This window comes from Heliangelus exortis, chromosome 6 (assembly GCF_036169615.1).
Source record: "Heliangelus exortis chromosome 6, bHelExo1.hap1, whole genome shotgun sequence".
NCBI lineage: Eukaryota > Metazoa > Chordata > Aves > Apodiformes > Trochilidae > Heliangelus > Heliangelus exortis.
In genome coordinates, this window is record NC_092427.1 from 22,144,341 (window position 1) to 22,158,790 (window position 14,450).

Genomic DNA, 14,450 nt, shown 5'->3' on the forward strand with positions numbered 1-14,450 from the left:
CAATTGAGCCTTAATGAGCAAATTCTGTGACTTATTTTTTGTCTCACAAAGGGAAAATGTTTTGCTTGAGGAGACAAATACAAGCACCTTGCATTTTGTGGAGGGAAGAAGCCAGCAAAAGGTCTGAGAACCTCAGTTTGAGATTCTTCCTGCAAACTTTTGCCTCAGGAGCCAGAAAAGCATGAACTTGCATGCACAGACTCTTTTATGGACATGTGGCATAATGGAAAAAAATGTTTTACTAAGAACAAAAAGCCAAGACTTTCAAAAGATTTGTCACAAGAAGTAGAAATCATTTGTCTCTCCACAGTAGAATGTATTTGTTTTGAATTTCCTTTTTAGATTTTTATCATTTGTCCTTTATCTAGCAGTATCTCAAGACAAGCCACAGGTTTTTTTTTCTTTCAGAAACTCTTTATTCCTTGAATTTCCTTCTCATCCTGGTGAAAGGTTCCAGGGGATAGGACTCTCCACTGTTACACAGGATCTTGCATCCAGCATTTCTCATAGGCTGTAGAGGTTAGCTATTTTCATTAGTAATTTCCAAACAAGATAATTGTCAAGGCAACAGTTTTCAAAGGCAATAATTTCACCAATATTTTTTGCAATTGTGAAATTAGTTCATTTGTAGGTGTATAGAGGAGAGGCCTGTGTGCAAGAGAGGTCAAAGGTTATGTGGCAGAACATCAGGAGAGAATGTGATGTTACCCAACACCCCAGGGTTACATCTGTGCCTAGGAGATGGTTATCTAAGAAGAGTACTGCAGTGAAATTGTCAGTCCTCACTTCATTTGAGGCTTTGCTCATTTCCCCTTTTCTTCATGTCACAGTTAACAATTTACACCTTCTCTCTACAATAGCTCTATGTGTTTAGGTGCTGAGGAAAACCATGTTTGTGACATACCAGTTTATGCCCTCTGCATGCCTGACAGTCCTTTTTTTGCCCTTGCAAATTTAAAACCAGACAAGCAGGCTGTGTATCTTTCACAATATCGTCCTCTGGGCAATATTTGGTATTTTGATGAGTTACAAAGAAACTCAGAATCAATGCACCACTGCTTTCAACAAATAGTGTATGGCAAAACCCAGGCTAGATTCCCAGATGGTCATTTATGGTCAGACTTTTTAACGGATTTCACAAGCATCATGAAGAATTGTTCATTCCATTCATACTGAAGGCCCAGAGAAATCTGAGGCAGCTCAAGCACCCCCTGAGCCCAACAGGGAAGTGGTAAAGGCTTCACCAAACTGCAAGTGGAAGATAATTATAATGCAGAGTCCATGGCCTTGTGAACTGTGTTGTATTTGTGCTACAAGACGTGAATAGGAGGGATTGTGCCTTCTAGTTTAGGGGCTGATCCTACAGGTTGGAACTGATTTAAAGAACAATTGCAGTCTTGGAAGTAACCTATTTCTCAGAGTTTAATTATATAAGAGGAAGCCCAGGATGTGAATGGCAAGGACTAATTGATGGCATGAATATGAAACATGCAGATGTGCATACCTGAGGTACTGTTTCTCAGTGAACTCCCTGCTGTGGTCTCTCAGGTTTTGTTCCTCTGCTGTCCCACAACTCAGTGCAGGAAAGTCTGTGTGCATCCCACACTTTCCTAGTGTGGTGCTAAGATGTTTGACAGTGGATCTGAGGATGAATTGAAAACATTAGGCTAAACGAGCCCTGACAAAAGGGTATGTGCAGTGTATGTGATATTTGCTTCATGGCTGTACCACAGGATTGACATTGGAGGTAGCCTTTTTTTTTTTTTTTTTTCCCCCCCAGTAGGAAGTTTATCATAAAGGAGACTTCAGAAAATAAAAGTTCCCTCTTTACTAGCACTACAGGAACATACTCTCAAGAAAACCAGCTGACATTTTTAACACATTGTTAATATTTCTTGTACCAGTCAGTGGATTAGGCAGTGTGCAATTTAACACCCGAGGCTAGAGCAAAACACAGGTCAGAACAGCACTACAGTCTGTGTGATATGACAGAGCACAGGACCATCATGAGAACTCAGGGAGGCTGGGAAAGGTGAGGAACTGATGATTTCCACTGTCCAGGTTCAAGCAGCTGGAAACCTCTGCTGACAGATCTTCCATGCCACAAGCAACCCATATCTGGAATAGAAATCGAGCATTAATTGCATGCAATCTCCAAACATCTGAATCAGTCCAAATTCTGATTCTGTTCTGTATCCAAAACTGTTTCTGGCTACTGTGCAGGGGCTTAGAATCATAGAATGGTAGGGCTTGATCTGGATGATCTGGAGTGAGTAGAGGCCTGGTTGTTACTAGCTGGGCTTAAACTATGACCCAGAAACATTCAGTAAATCTAGGAAATCGTTTCCCCAGAGAGATTTTTGGGTACCATGCATCACTTGAAGATTCTGAATGGAACTGTTTTCACATCACTTCCTCATGCTATATAAGATCATTACTTTCCACTGATGTGAAGCTGTTGCATATCTAGGAAACAGCTCACTATTCCAATTTAAAAGGTTTCCAGAGATTTTGCTTTTGGTGTCTTCTTCATGCTGCCTGGCAGCATGAGCTCTATTAACAGGCTACTCTAGCAATGCCATCCACCTCAAATCAATGGGAGATATAGCAAGCACCCCTTTCCCTCCCAGAGGATGCCTTGCAACAGGTACAAGCAGAGGTACAAGAACAACCTTGTATATATGCTTAATATAGCCTCAGATTCTTGGTTTTTTAGCTGCATTCACTGCTGCCATGGGCATGTATTCACTGTTGTACTCATGGGAGCTGGATTCACACTGCTGATCCTGCAAACAAAAAAAAAAATGCCATTAATTTAATTTGTGGTCACTGATCTCTATCAGTCCTGCCTTTGTTATGTAAGTAGTGCTGTTACACTTACTGTTTTCAGTGGTAATCCTGAATTCAGAATACACTGGCACTTAGAATTCAGAATTCTGAATTCAGAATACACTAGAAAACTTGAAATAAACCAAACTGAAAATGAAAAACACATTGTTCTAAAGCATAACTAATGACCACGGTCTCCTTTCTTTCCTGAGCCAACTGTTTCTTTGTTTAAGTGGTTTTGCTCCAGAACAGAACTGGAATAGTTCCACTGTTTATTTGTGTCCCGTTCTTGAGGAAAACAATCAAGTGAATTGATTACCAAAGTAATTCTACAGGCATGTGCATCATTTTCCTCTTTCTTTTGATTCCCAGCCTTTAAATCAGTAAATAATTAAATCTTAGAAAAATTAGATCTGAGCTGCTGTCATCAGTGACTGAATTCCAGTGGTAAATGAACAACTCAGACCCTTTGTCAAAAAACGCAGCATGTGCAGAGTGGATAAGTATCTGTCCCACCCTCTAAATCTCATTAAATCAAGTTCCCCATCCATGACCCTTGGATCTGCAGAATCTTGGGGCTTTCTTACCTTGTTCCTTAAGCAACAAGCTACAACACAGCAGACAAAGGAAATCAAGGCAAACATGATCAGGCCCATAATTATCCATGACATGACTCCCATTGAAATGCAGTCTTCCTTGTCTGGAGACAGGGAGGCAAAAAAAGTCATTACTGATAATTTGCATTTTCCCCTCCCAGACATAAATTTTCCATTTCTTTCCCCTCTTCTCTTCATATTAATTAAAGAGCAAAAAGTGAGCTCTGGAGAAGAATTTTCCAGAGGTGAAAAGCCACCTTGGAAAAGTATTCAGGAGGAAGCAGAACATTGCCATTTTCCAGGAGGAGAGGTGAAATTGTCAGAACCCAGAGCTAAAAGTGTGGACTGAAACAAACCAAGCTAGGCTTGAGATCATGATAGTAGTTAAGATTTGAGCAAGGCTGAAGCTCTACATTCAGTGAGCACCACAGATGATTGTGGTACTCACACAGGACAGCCTGGTAAAAATAAGTGTTGGCTTTGGCAGTCATGTTTGGGTAGGAAGGCAAACTGAGGAACACAAGATTACCCTTGCACAGATATGGGAGGATATATGATAGGGGATGCAACATCTGACAACAGCTATGAGGATCTGGCTATCCATACACATGGAAATGTGTTGGTTTGGTTTTCTGAGAAGCTGTATTAAGTTAAAAAATAAAGTCTGAGGGATAATCTGACCCAACCAAATAGTTTTAGCCTTAGAATTTCAGCTATATCAAGCTATTTCAACTATATCAAGAACCAAGAAGGGGTCTTTGCAAAAACTCTATTAACTTTTTTAGCTTTATATACCAACAAGCCACTGAGTGAAAGGCAATTCAAAATTCAAGCCTGTGCAATGAGTGTTCTGAAGTTAGTCCCAGCCCAGTCCAAAACCTCTCAGAAATTGTGGATGTCTTCTGCTATAAGAAGACTTCAAATCTGAAGACCTCTGTTATAGAAGTGAGCACCATTATCTGCACATCATTGTGGCATCAGAATTCCCTATACCACAGGGATGCACAGATGTCTGACAGACGATTTTTTTTTTAAATCAAAGGCACAATAAGATAGCTCTCAGATTTTTTTTTCCCCCAGCTAGAAATAATCTTAAGATTTACAATCAGCAGCTTGAAAAAAGGACAGTGGGAAATTTCAGCTGCAGGCAGAAGTGGGACTACATCACTCCTGAAGATGCAGTCTGGCTGGTTTAGGTGCCACACAGCTCCACTGCTACCAGCCCCCTGCTAAGTAGTTTTAAACTGTCGTGGAAATATCTGTGCCAACTATTCACATTTTTCACTGCAGCATAGCTATGCCCACTGCCTACTTATCAGTGAACTGAAGTGAGAGGAGAAGTGAACTTACCTTGGATGTACAAATAGGTTTCTTTCAACCGGCAGTCTCTATAGGGAGGGGGTAAGAACATCTCCAGGCAGTAGGTGTAAGTGTCAATATGCTGTTTTTCCAGATTTTTAAGAATGAAAGTGGTGCTGCTATTTGAATACTCTGTTTGACAGTAGGTGACATTACTCTTGGGAACAACTTTCTCCTTGCTCAGATGGAGTGCACAGATCTCCTTCTTTTCACGCCCTTTGAAGAGGGTCATGCTGAACTCACTCACATTTTTGGGGCTGGGGAATGTGAACTTGAAGTTTCCATTTTCCAACTCCACCGTCACCTGGGAGTCAGAGATGTGAAGCTGATCTGAAAACATGAGAATAATAAGTACAGTCACTCACATAATACTACAATTGGATCAATGAGTTTATTTAAAGGACCCTGGGAAAAAATACTATACAGACACATAATTTCTGCCTTAGACCAATTGTCCTATTCATAGATAAAACAGGATAGGAAAAAGGTGATATTATTCTGTTTTATTGTTTGTAAACTGCACCTTAATTATGTAGCTGGAAACAGAATACGATGTGAACCCCAAACTCGTACATAAGTGCCTCAACAAAAAGATCTCTCTTTCCACACCAGAGCAGGCAGTAGTTTGAGGCATGACATGGAGTTTAAAACTAGTTACTTAGATGGCTATAGTACCTTTATCACTAGTATAATGGAAGGAGTAGAGCACAAATATCACTGTGTGCATGCACCCATATGCAATCAAAAAATCCCATTTGACCTACCCCAAAACTGTCTGAAAACTTTTAGATATTGTGCAACTCTCATTTTGCAAATTTCTTGTAGAAAAAAGAAAGTAAAAAAGTAAACCCATCAGCAGCCTCCTGCTACCTCACAGCTTGAATTGTAAAGTCAGCGACTGTCGAAGAGGGCGGGGGACAAACAACACGTACACGTGTTTGAGGATATGTCTCCAACTTTATTTTCCAGACGTGATCTTTTATATGCTCCATAATTAGCTGATGCATATTCCAGAGCCTGAGCTCACCATTGGTTAGCTCGAAAACAATGGTGGACATCCTCTTATCTTTTACCTTGCTATATTCTTGTCTGTGCTTATGATCTGTTAAAGTCTTATCTATGCCTATGACCTGCTAAACTCTCATCTATGCTTATGATCTGCTAAACTCTCATCCATGCTTATGATCTGCTAAACTCTTATCAATGCTTAGTCAGACTCTTTCTCTGCAAAGATCATGGTATTACTGGGTTCTGTTAGATGTACTGAGTTCTTACCAGTCTCTGCTCATCTGTCGCATGGCCACGTTCTGTGAGCCATGCCTCCATACTAAACCTCTCCACAAGCGACCAGTAGAATTGGAAACTCCCTCAATACATTATACAAAAATACATTAAAATATGCTTTAAAAAAAGGACCTTTTTTTTCCCCTAAGGCACTATTTTCCAATCTAGAAAGACATTTAAAACCATCTTAAAATTATGCAAATGTGTCTTACCTGTATTTTTGCATGGTCTCAATGAGCAGCTATCAGTTCCTGAAAAAAACAAAATTGTTTCCTGTTTAAAATTCAGGAAAGAGATGTAGGACCAGGGGCTGAGCCATACAATATTGATGATCAAATAAGATGCTGAAGTTATTTTCTAAGTTATGTCTGATCATGTCCATGCTACACTATAAAATTATATGATGTGATAAAAGCATGAAATATAAAAATTAAAGAAAGTGCTTTGAGATAGAATTAATATTGATCATACCTACAGCATTAGCAAATTCTTAGTACACCTCTGCAAAGAAACAGATGTACTTCATAAACAGAAGCAGAGATGGATACAAAATTTTCTGCAAAATACTGAGGATATCTGCCCCACAAATCAAAAAAACAAGCATACTTTAAATTTCTCACTAATCTGCAATCTTCAGTGAGCTCTGATTGTACATTATTTCCAAACAAAATGCTCATTTCAGTCTGTATTTGTTCTCTTTCTCCCCTGCCTAACACTGCACCAAAACATCTTCTTAAAGTAGAATATCTGGAAGATGTTCCGATACATGTAGCAAGAAAATACTCAAGCAATGCATATGGTTTTGTTCATTTTTCAACAGCAACTTTTTCTTTAGGGTTTTCAAACTGTGTTCAGTCCAATGTGCATAGGCAGCGTCCATCACAGAAGTCAAGCACAGTTTTAATAATTCTGAGGATTTGTTTTTTAAGCACCTGCCTCCATTACAGAAACTATGGCAACACTGAGAGTGGAATTTTGTGACTTTGTTGTTGGCATTTACTGCTTTGAAACGTTTTTTATGTCAGTATCACACAATGACAGAATCACAGAATTGCCATGGTTGGAAAAGACTTCTCAGATCACTGAAGATGAATGGCTCCATAGTTTTTCCAGGCACCAAGGACAGGCTGAGAGGCTTGCAACTTCACTGTCTTCTCTTTCCAGCCCTTCAGCCCTTCTTGTAGATTGGTGTCACGCTGGCAAGCCTCCAGTCATCTGGGACCTCTCCTGTCAGCCAGCACTGTGGTTAAATGATGGAGAGAGGCTGGTGAGCTGCTCTGCCAGCTCTCCCAGTACTCTTGGGTGGATCCCATCCAACCCCATAGACTTGTGACTGTCCACACCCTGTACCAGGTCTCTAACTGCTTCCTCCTGGACTGTGGGGAGGTTGTGCTGCTCTCCATCTTCATCTTTCAGCTGAGGGGCCAAATACCATGGGGCTGGCTGGTTTGGTTAATAATACAGCATAGCACAGTGAGATGATGTCTCCTTTGGAATTTTTCTTTTTGCAGTGCCCAAAAATTAAAGGTGCAGACAGGTACACATACAGGTAGAAAAAACCCTGTATCTGATTTTCTGTTCTGTGGTATCTTAAGTTCTTCAGAGGCTGCTTTGACTGAAATAGACTCGGATTTATTTACTGAAACATACATCAGGATTTTATGATGCAAAGGGAATAGGAGGCAAATGCTTAAAAGGCTTCAGTGCATCATCCTATGTTTGTTGTTCCTGCTACATGGTAGTCTAGATTCACACAGAGTAGGTTGCCCGCTGTGGTGGGTGTTGCACTGATTATACATTATAAATAATCCCTTTTCCAAGACACCTGTTATCTTTGATATCCAGCCTAGATATGCCCAGGAAGATAAGATTATTCTCAGCTGGGTACCTTTGTACGCTCTCAACTCTTGCTGGACAGAGGAAATTTTTTAATGTCCATGCTTTTTCCTTCTTTGAATTGTTGGTCCCCAATTATGACCATGGGCAAGGGCATTGCAATGAATGATGCAATTTTAAAATATTTTTAGTGTGTTACATAAGCTAATGGACTTCAAGAAGACACTTTGTGGTGCTCAGTTGAGAAGTAACAGAAACTGTTATCTCCTTTTGATTGATTTACCTTCTTCCTATTTATCACACTCTTCCTGGTCTCCTATGCAAAGTCAGGACCTTTATCTAATTAGGCAACATTTCTAATGTCCATACTTCTCTCAGGATTTGCTTAAGTGTGTGATAACAGACGACGTATTTGGAATCTTGTGCCACTGGTATGAAGATAAGACAAAAAAAACCATAGCTCACCAACCTACAGTGACAGAGAGCTCAAGATACTCTGAAGGCAAAGATACAGGAAGTGCCAGCCCTCAGAATGGTAGATAGTCTGAAAAGCTGAAAGCAAAGATCAGAGAGAAACAGTTCTTGGTGACTTGCACATTGCAGGGTGAAAGAAAACAGATGCTATGAGAACAGCATTTGAAATAAAGGGTTTTTTTAAATGCTCTCTAGTTTGATGGTCTGTGGTTGGGCAACTCATACCTTTAAAATTAGACCCAACAGCAGACAAATTATTTAGGGAATGGAAGAAAATAACAAGTTAATTGATATAGCAGAAGTTAGTGAGCTTGGTGAATATGCAAGCTGACCTGATACTTTGAGAAGCATCCACCTGTAGCTGGGACTTCTACATTTGTCACTGATCATCTGAGAGGAGGGGGAGATGCTGACTCTGGCAGAGCAGCTACAGCACCAAGGGGTGCCATATTCCCCCAGCATTTGAGAAGCATGGAGTGATAAAGCAACAGCTTTGGTTTCCATTTCTCTTTGTCTCTGACAATAGTTCAGTTTTGTTGTTAGCTAATAAAATTGTCCTTTCATACTTGGTGATTTAAAATTTTTCTCAGAGATTACAGTTTAATCCTTGTTTTTAATGGAAAAGGGCAGAGAGAGGTCATTCAGCGTGTGGTTCATGTGACCCTGTGGCAAACTGAAAGGTCATTTTTTATCCTCTCAGGCCCAGAAGTCTTAGCTGCCTATTTTCAAGAAATACTCAGTCATCCGTTTCTCTGAATGAGCATTTTCGTAAATATGTATCTACATATATACATATATATATGTATACATTTATATTACATATAAATATGTAATTAGCATTCCTCTGAAGCAAATGAGCATATAGAAGAGTTTGCCTAGCATAGTATTAAAGGGAGCACATTTTAAAATTAGGTTAACAGTGCCTATGATTAAAACATTTTCAGCTCACCAGGTATTCTGCATTGTCTCCTAATGGGAATGCTCTCACTGCATACTAAAAGGTGAATTATTTCCTGCTCTCTGTGCCCTATTGCTGTTCTGTGCCCCCTTGTACTGGTTTATTTTTAAGGTAATCCTATGGAGCTATAACTCTGTGGTTAATGGCCAGACACACTCAGGATGTCATTTGCTAAGCTACAGTCAGAATAAATGTACATTTAGTGGGATGGGAGATTGGAAAATGGGGTTTGAACATCCAATATTACTGAGAGATTCACTCACTAGACCCCCCTTATTATGACCTCAAAAATATGTGAATAAAAGACTGCATCAATGCTATTGTTGAAAATTAACAGAAGAGTATCCCTGGTTCAGTAGTAAAAATGCTTAAGTTTTAATTTAAACCTTTAAAAAGGTTCCTTTTTGGTATTTTTCATAAAAGAGATATTTCAATTGCATATGGAAGTTTTGAGATGAGGAAACAAATCTTTCATTCATCTCATAGCAGTTGTGCAGAGTTGTTCCTGACTCACCTCAGGTGAAGCAGAGGGTTAAGACAATTAGATGTGAATCCAAGAGATGGACACATGTATGAAAAGCACATCTTGGTATGTTAAACTATGGAATAGTGTGTGTATATACATTTTATGTGTTTGTGTTTACAGTGAAGTAAATTTCCATCTCAATTTCATCTTGATTACAGTAGAGCACTTTGCCAGTGGTTCGGGAATGTCTATGGTAGTGTGCTTGGACACTGAGGTCAGTAGAAGGAAGGTTATTTTCATTTTACTGGGACTGCAATTTTGATCTTTCTGGTTGTTCTTTCACAGAGCCAATGCTATTTGCAGTTACACATTTTTGTCCTAAAAGCAGCTTAAAACCCACTTCTGAGGAATTTTGAAACTTGGGATTTATAGCAGGAGAATAGAATACTCTTGCTTGATTTTCTTGCTTTTTGTTCCAGCTCTTGGAAAACTAATTAGCTGAAAAAAGAACAAGCATCACTTCTGTGTTTGCCTCTGAAGATGAGCAAAGAGAGTGCAAACCCTACCTTTAAAGCAAATACACTTGTTTTAATACTAAATGCATAATGAAACCACACACAGTTTTTTTAAGTTGCTATAGCTTTGGCCTTTCAAGGGACTCTGAAGGATGACTCTGTCAATTCAGTGCCATTGGACATATGCCTAAAACTATCTTTCAAGAATCAAGGATTAAAAGAGGAAAGCAGTACTTCTGGGCAAAGCAAGTAATAGCCAGTATTACTCTAGGAAGTCATCCATAACCTGAATTATTTCTATGTTATAAAGTATGCTTTGAAATACAGAAACTCTTACAAAATACACCACTAATACAGCAACCATCATTGATGATATTTCAGACACCCTTTTAAGAAATTATCTTCCTTCCTGTATTGACAACAGGATATCTGTGGGTGAATAGTGATAATGTTTTGCAAATATTGGAATGCAAAAGCTCATGAGCAATGTTGCTTACCAGGCACCCCAAGTGCTATAGAATCCTACAGCTTTGTACTTAAGGGTCCCATCCTGGTGTTCCTCTATGGACACCATAAAGGCTTTATGCTCCTACCCTTTTTTATAACAATTGGGTTATAAAATCATAGTACCCAGATATACACATGCATCAACTTCTGTGACCTGTTTATATTGAAAAAGCTGTCCCTAGGTCACAAGCAGGGCTTGCTAATTGCACATTAAAAAAACCCAAAACAAATAAACAAAACAAAAATAATGACAAAACAAACAAACCCACAAACAAACAAGAACAACCTCACAGATGTTGCTCTGCTTTCACTCCCAAAAGTGCTTGGCAGCACTCTGTGGAGTGCTCGCTTGTTGCCTAAATGACAATATCATCTTACATGAATAACGTGTGTTACATGCCTGTAACATTTTTTGTTACAAGCAGTCTCCTGCCATCTCCCCTCCCCAGCCACCTGCCCAAATCCTAACCTCCCTACTCAAAGAAAGGGAGAAAGAAGGGAGAAATGTTGGTATCATATAGAACAGTTATTTTCACCCTTAAAATCGCAGCCTACTTTATCCTACAAAGAATGTCTTGTATCACATGTAAAAGCATGCTGATCAAGTATACCTGTTAAATTGACTGGCTGAGAAATACTTACCAAAATTGATAGGATTTTTATTGAGTAGACATAAGAATATTTTTCAAAGGATGGGGAGGAGTGTGTGTCTCCTTACAGATATTGGTCACAATCCTGCTTTACTATGATTTCATCCACTTGTAAGTCTATCTGAAAGTTCAGTATATTATCGCTGTGTTAGTTAACTTCAGAAGGGTATTTGCACTGTCTAAAGAGCTGGAAACTGGCTTGTATTTAAATGAAAGTTTAAGTTGTCGATGAAACCACAGGAATACTTAAACTTTATAGTGGGTCTTGAAACCTATTCTGTATCAGTAGTCTTTTAGAAATAAATCTATTCAGTAGCCCTTGGCATGACCTTCAAAGGAACATGTTTAGATGGCTCTTAACATCTGTGCACACTAAATCTCAAGTCTTGTGTGATGTATTGTACCCAATCCTTGGACTGTATATATATGAAAAAAGAGTCTCTTCTTTATCAGATATTATCTGTATTTCCATCCTGACTCAGGAATATGTTTCAGAGAGGCTATAGATGCATGTGACCTCTGTTATTTTACTTCTTGTAGCTGTGATAAAACACTGAATATTGTGAAATGCTACATCCATCTTTATGGCTGGACTAAGGTCAGTGCTATTACTGTGTGATACCTCAAACTGAGCATTAGGAACACTGTACTTTCTTTTAAGTCAATCTGTGTTTCAAGCCTGCACCAAACAGTCTCATCCATTCTTCTGTTCTATGTACATTTTTCACAGAAACACATAGAATCACAGAATGTTAAGGGTTGGAAAGGACCTCAAGATATCATTGAGTCCAACCCCCCTTTTCATAGCATAAAAAATTCTGTGCCCAAACAAGAGCAAGTTTAATATCAGTAACTTGGCTTCTCTTTACTAAGCCGTTCATTGTCATGCTGCTAGAAGACCTTATGCTCAGCAAGGGAAGCTTGGCTGCAACACTGCTAGAGGGTAACACTGAGCAGATAAGCTGAAGAATATATTTACTGTAAGGAGAATAATCCAAAATGCTACTTACCATACAGGGCTTCAAACTGAAAGCAGAGGACACAAAAAGTTACAGCAACTGACTTCATGCTTGCCTGACACAGAGGCAACAGCTTTCTGTCTGTTGTGAAGATGGATAAGAATTCATAGGTAGAAAAGGAAGTGGTTTGTTGGCAGTGGGGGAAATTACATGATAATCAGAAACACTTTTTAATCTAACCCCTGACTACATTACAACTGTGTCAGCATTAGCTGTCGCCCACGCCTGTGGAGTTTGCTGCTTTTTTTTTTTTTTTTCTACCTCACAGCTCGCTGTCACAGGGAGCGAGGTTTCTGAAATTCTAACAGTTTGATGTTCACTTCTCCAAAGACTCTTTCTGGGCAGAAAATATTTAGCAGGGCCTGTTGCAATAGGACAAGGGATAATGGTTTTAAACTAAGAGAGTAGTTTTAGACTAGGTATAAGGAAGGAAGTTTTTGTGATCACACAGAATCATATAGAATTATTGAGGCTGGGAAAGACCTCTGAGATCATCAAGTCCAGCTTGTGACCTAACACCACCACGTCAGCTGGACCATGGCACTAAGTGCCACATCCAGCCTTTCCTTAAACTTCTCCAGGGATGGTGACTCCACCACTTCCCTGGGCAGTCCATTCCAGTTCCTGACCACACTCTCCATGAGGAAGTGGTTTCTGATATCCAATCCAAACCTCCCCTGGCACAGCTTCAGGCCATGCCCTCTATCCTGTTGTTCATTGCCTGGGAGAAGAGCCTGATTCCCACCTGGCTACAACCTCCCTTCAGGTACTTGTAGAGAGCAATAAGGTCCCCCCTGAGTCTCCTTTTCTCCAGGCTAAACAACCCCAGATCCCTCAGCCTTACCAGTTACACCAATGCAGAGCTGATTAACCTGCAACTACTTCCCTCCTGGGGTCAGAATAGCTATCAGCATAGGTTGGCATGGATCTCACCATAGCAATTGGAGCAAGTTCCACTGTCCAGTAAACAGTTTGTATTTGTCCTCCCTTTCTCATTACAGCCTCAAGTTTGGAATTATTGTAGACTCATAGAATGGTTTGGGTTGGAAAGGACCTTTAAAGGTCATCCAGTGCAACCCCCCTGCAGTAAGCAGGGACACCCTCAACTAGATCAAGTTGCTCAGAGCCTTGTCGAGCCTCATTTTGAACATCCCCAGGGATGGGGCCTCAACCACCTCCCTGGGCAACCTGTTCCGTTGTTACACGACTCTCATGGTAAAGAACTTATTCCTAACATCCAATCTAAATCTACTCTAATTTAAAACCATTGTCCCTTGTCCTATCTTTACAGGCCCTTGCAAACAGTCTTTCTCTAGCCTTCTTTTAAGCCCCTTCAGACACTGGAAGGTGGCTATTGGGTCTCCCCAGAGCCTTCTTTTCTCCAGGCTGAACAATCCCTGCTCCCTCAGCCTGTCTTTGGAGGAGAAGTGTTCCTACAGCCCCCTGTTGGAACACCCCTCTGATCATTTCTGTGGCCTTCCTCTGGACCCACTCCATCAGGTTCAATTATCCCTTCTCCTTTTCTGCTTCCTGGTGCTGAGGATTGCTAGAACACACTGCCTTTATTCCAAGTGTCCAGCCCAGGGTACACTTTGGGAGACATTTGGCAGCTCTCTGAAGTTTGATCTAGACAGTGAGTTCTTTTGGTGGTTCAGTGTATTTGATGATGAGCCAGAAGAGCCTGGGCCCCTGACAGTGTGTGTTCACATGCAAAGAGACACAAAGTCTACGGATGCTCACCCGCTCCCACACCGACAGAGTTTCCTCCATTGCTTTTCAATCTTTCTATTTTTGCCTGCCTCCTCTGTCAGTGCTCACCTGCTTCACAAAGACATGACTGCAATTTGGAAATGTTTCTTGCAAATACTGCAGTTGGTTACAGTTAACTACCTGGGACAAGCAGTCTGTTTCCACAACATGCTTTCTGTAACTGTAACTATTTTTGTTCACAAACACG

At 40.2% G+C, this 14,450-nt stretch overlaps 1 protein-coding gene across 1 annotated transcript; it reads right to left on the reverse strand.

The window, feature by feature from the left end:
- Nucleotides 1-1,804: 1,804 nt before the first annotated feature.
- ICOS (inducible T cell costimulator) lies at nt 1,805-13,140 on the reverse strand. Its single transcript, XM_071747141.1, has 5 exons — nt 12,485-13,140; nt 6,281-6,319; nt 4,776-5,114; nt 3,417-3,529; nt 1,805-2,786 (listed from the first exon to the last, which is right to left on the reverse strand). Exons 1-5 carry the CDS (start codon nt 12,540-12,542, stop codon nt 2,697-2,699), a joined length of 639 nt encoding a protein of 212 aa, XP_071603242.1. The 5' UTR covers nt 12,543-13,140; the 3' UTR covers nt 1,805-2,696.
- Nucleotides 13,141-14,450: the final 1,310 nt, after the last annotated feature.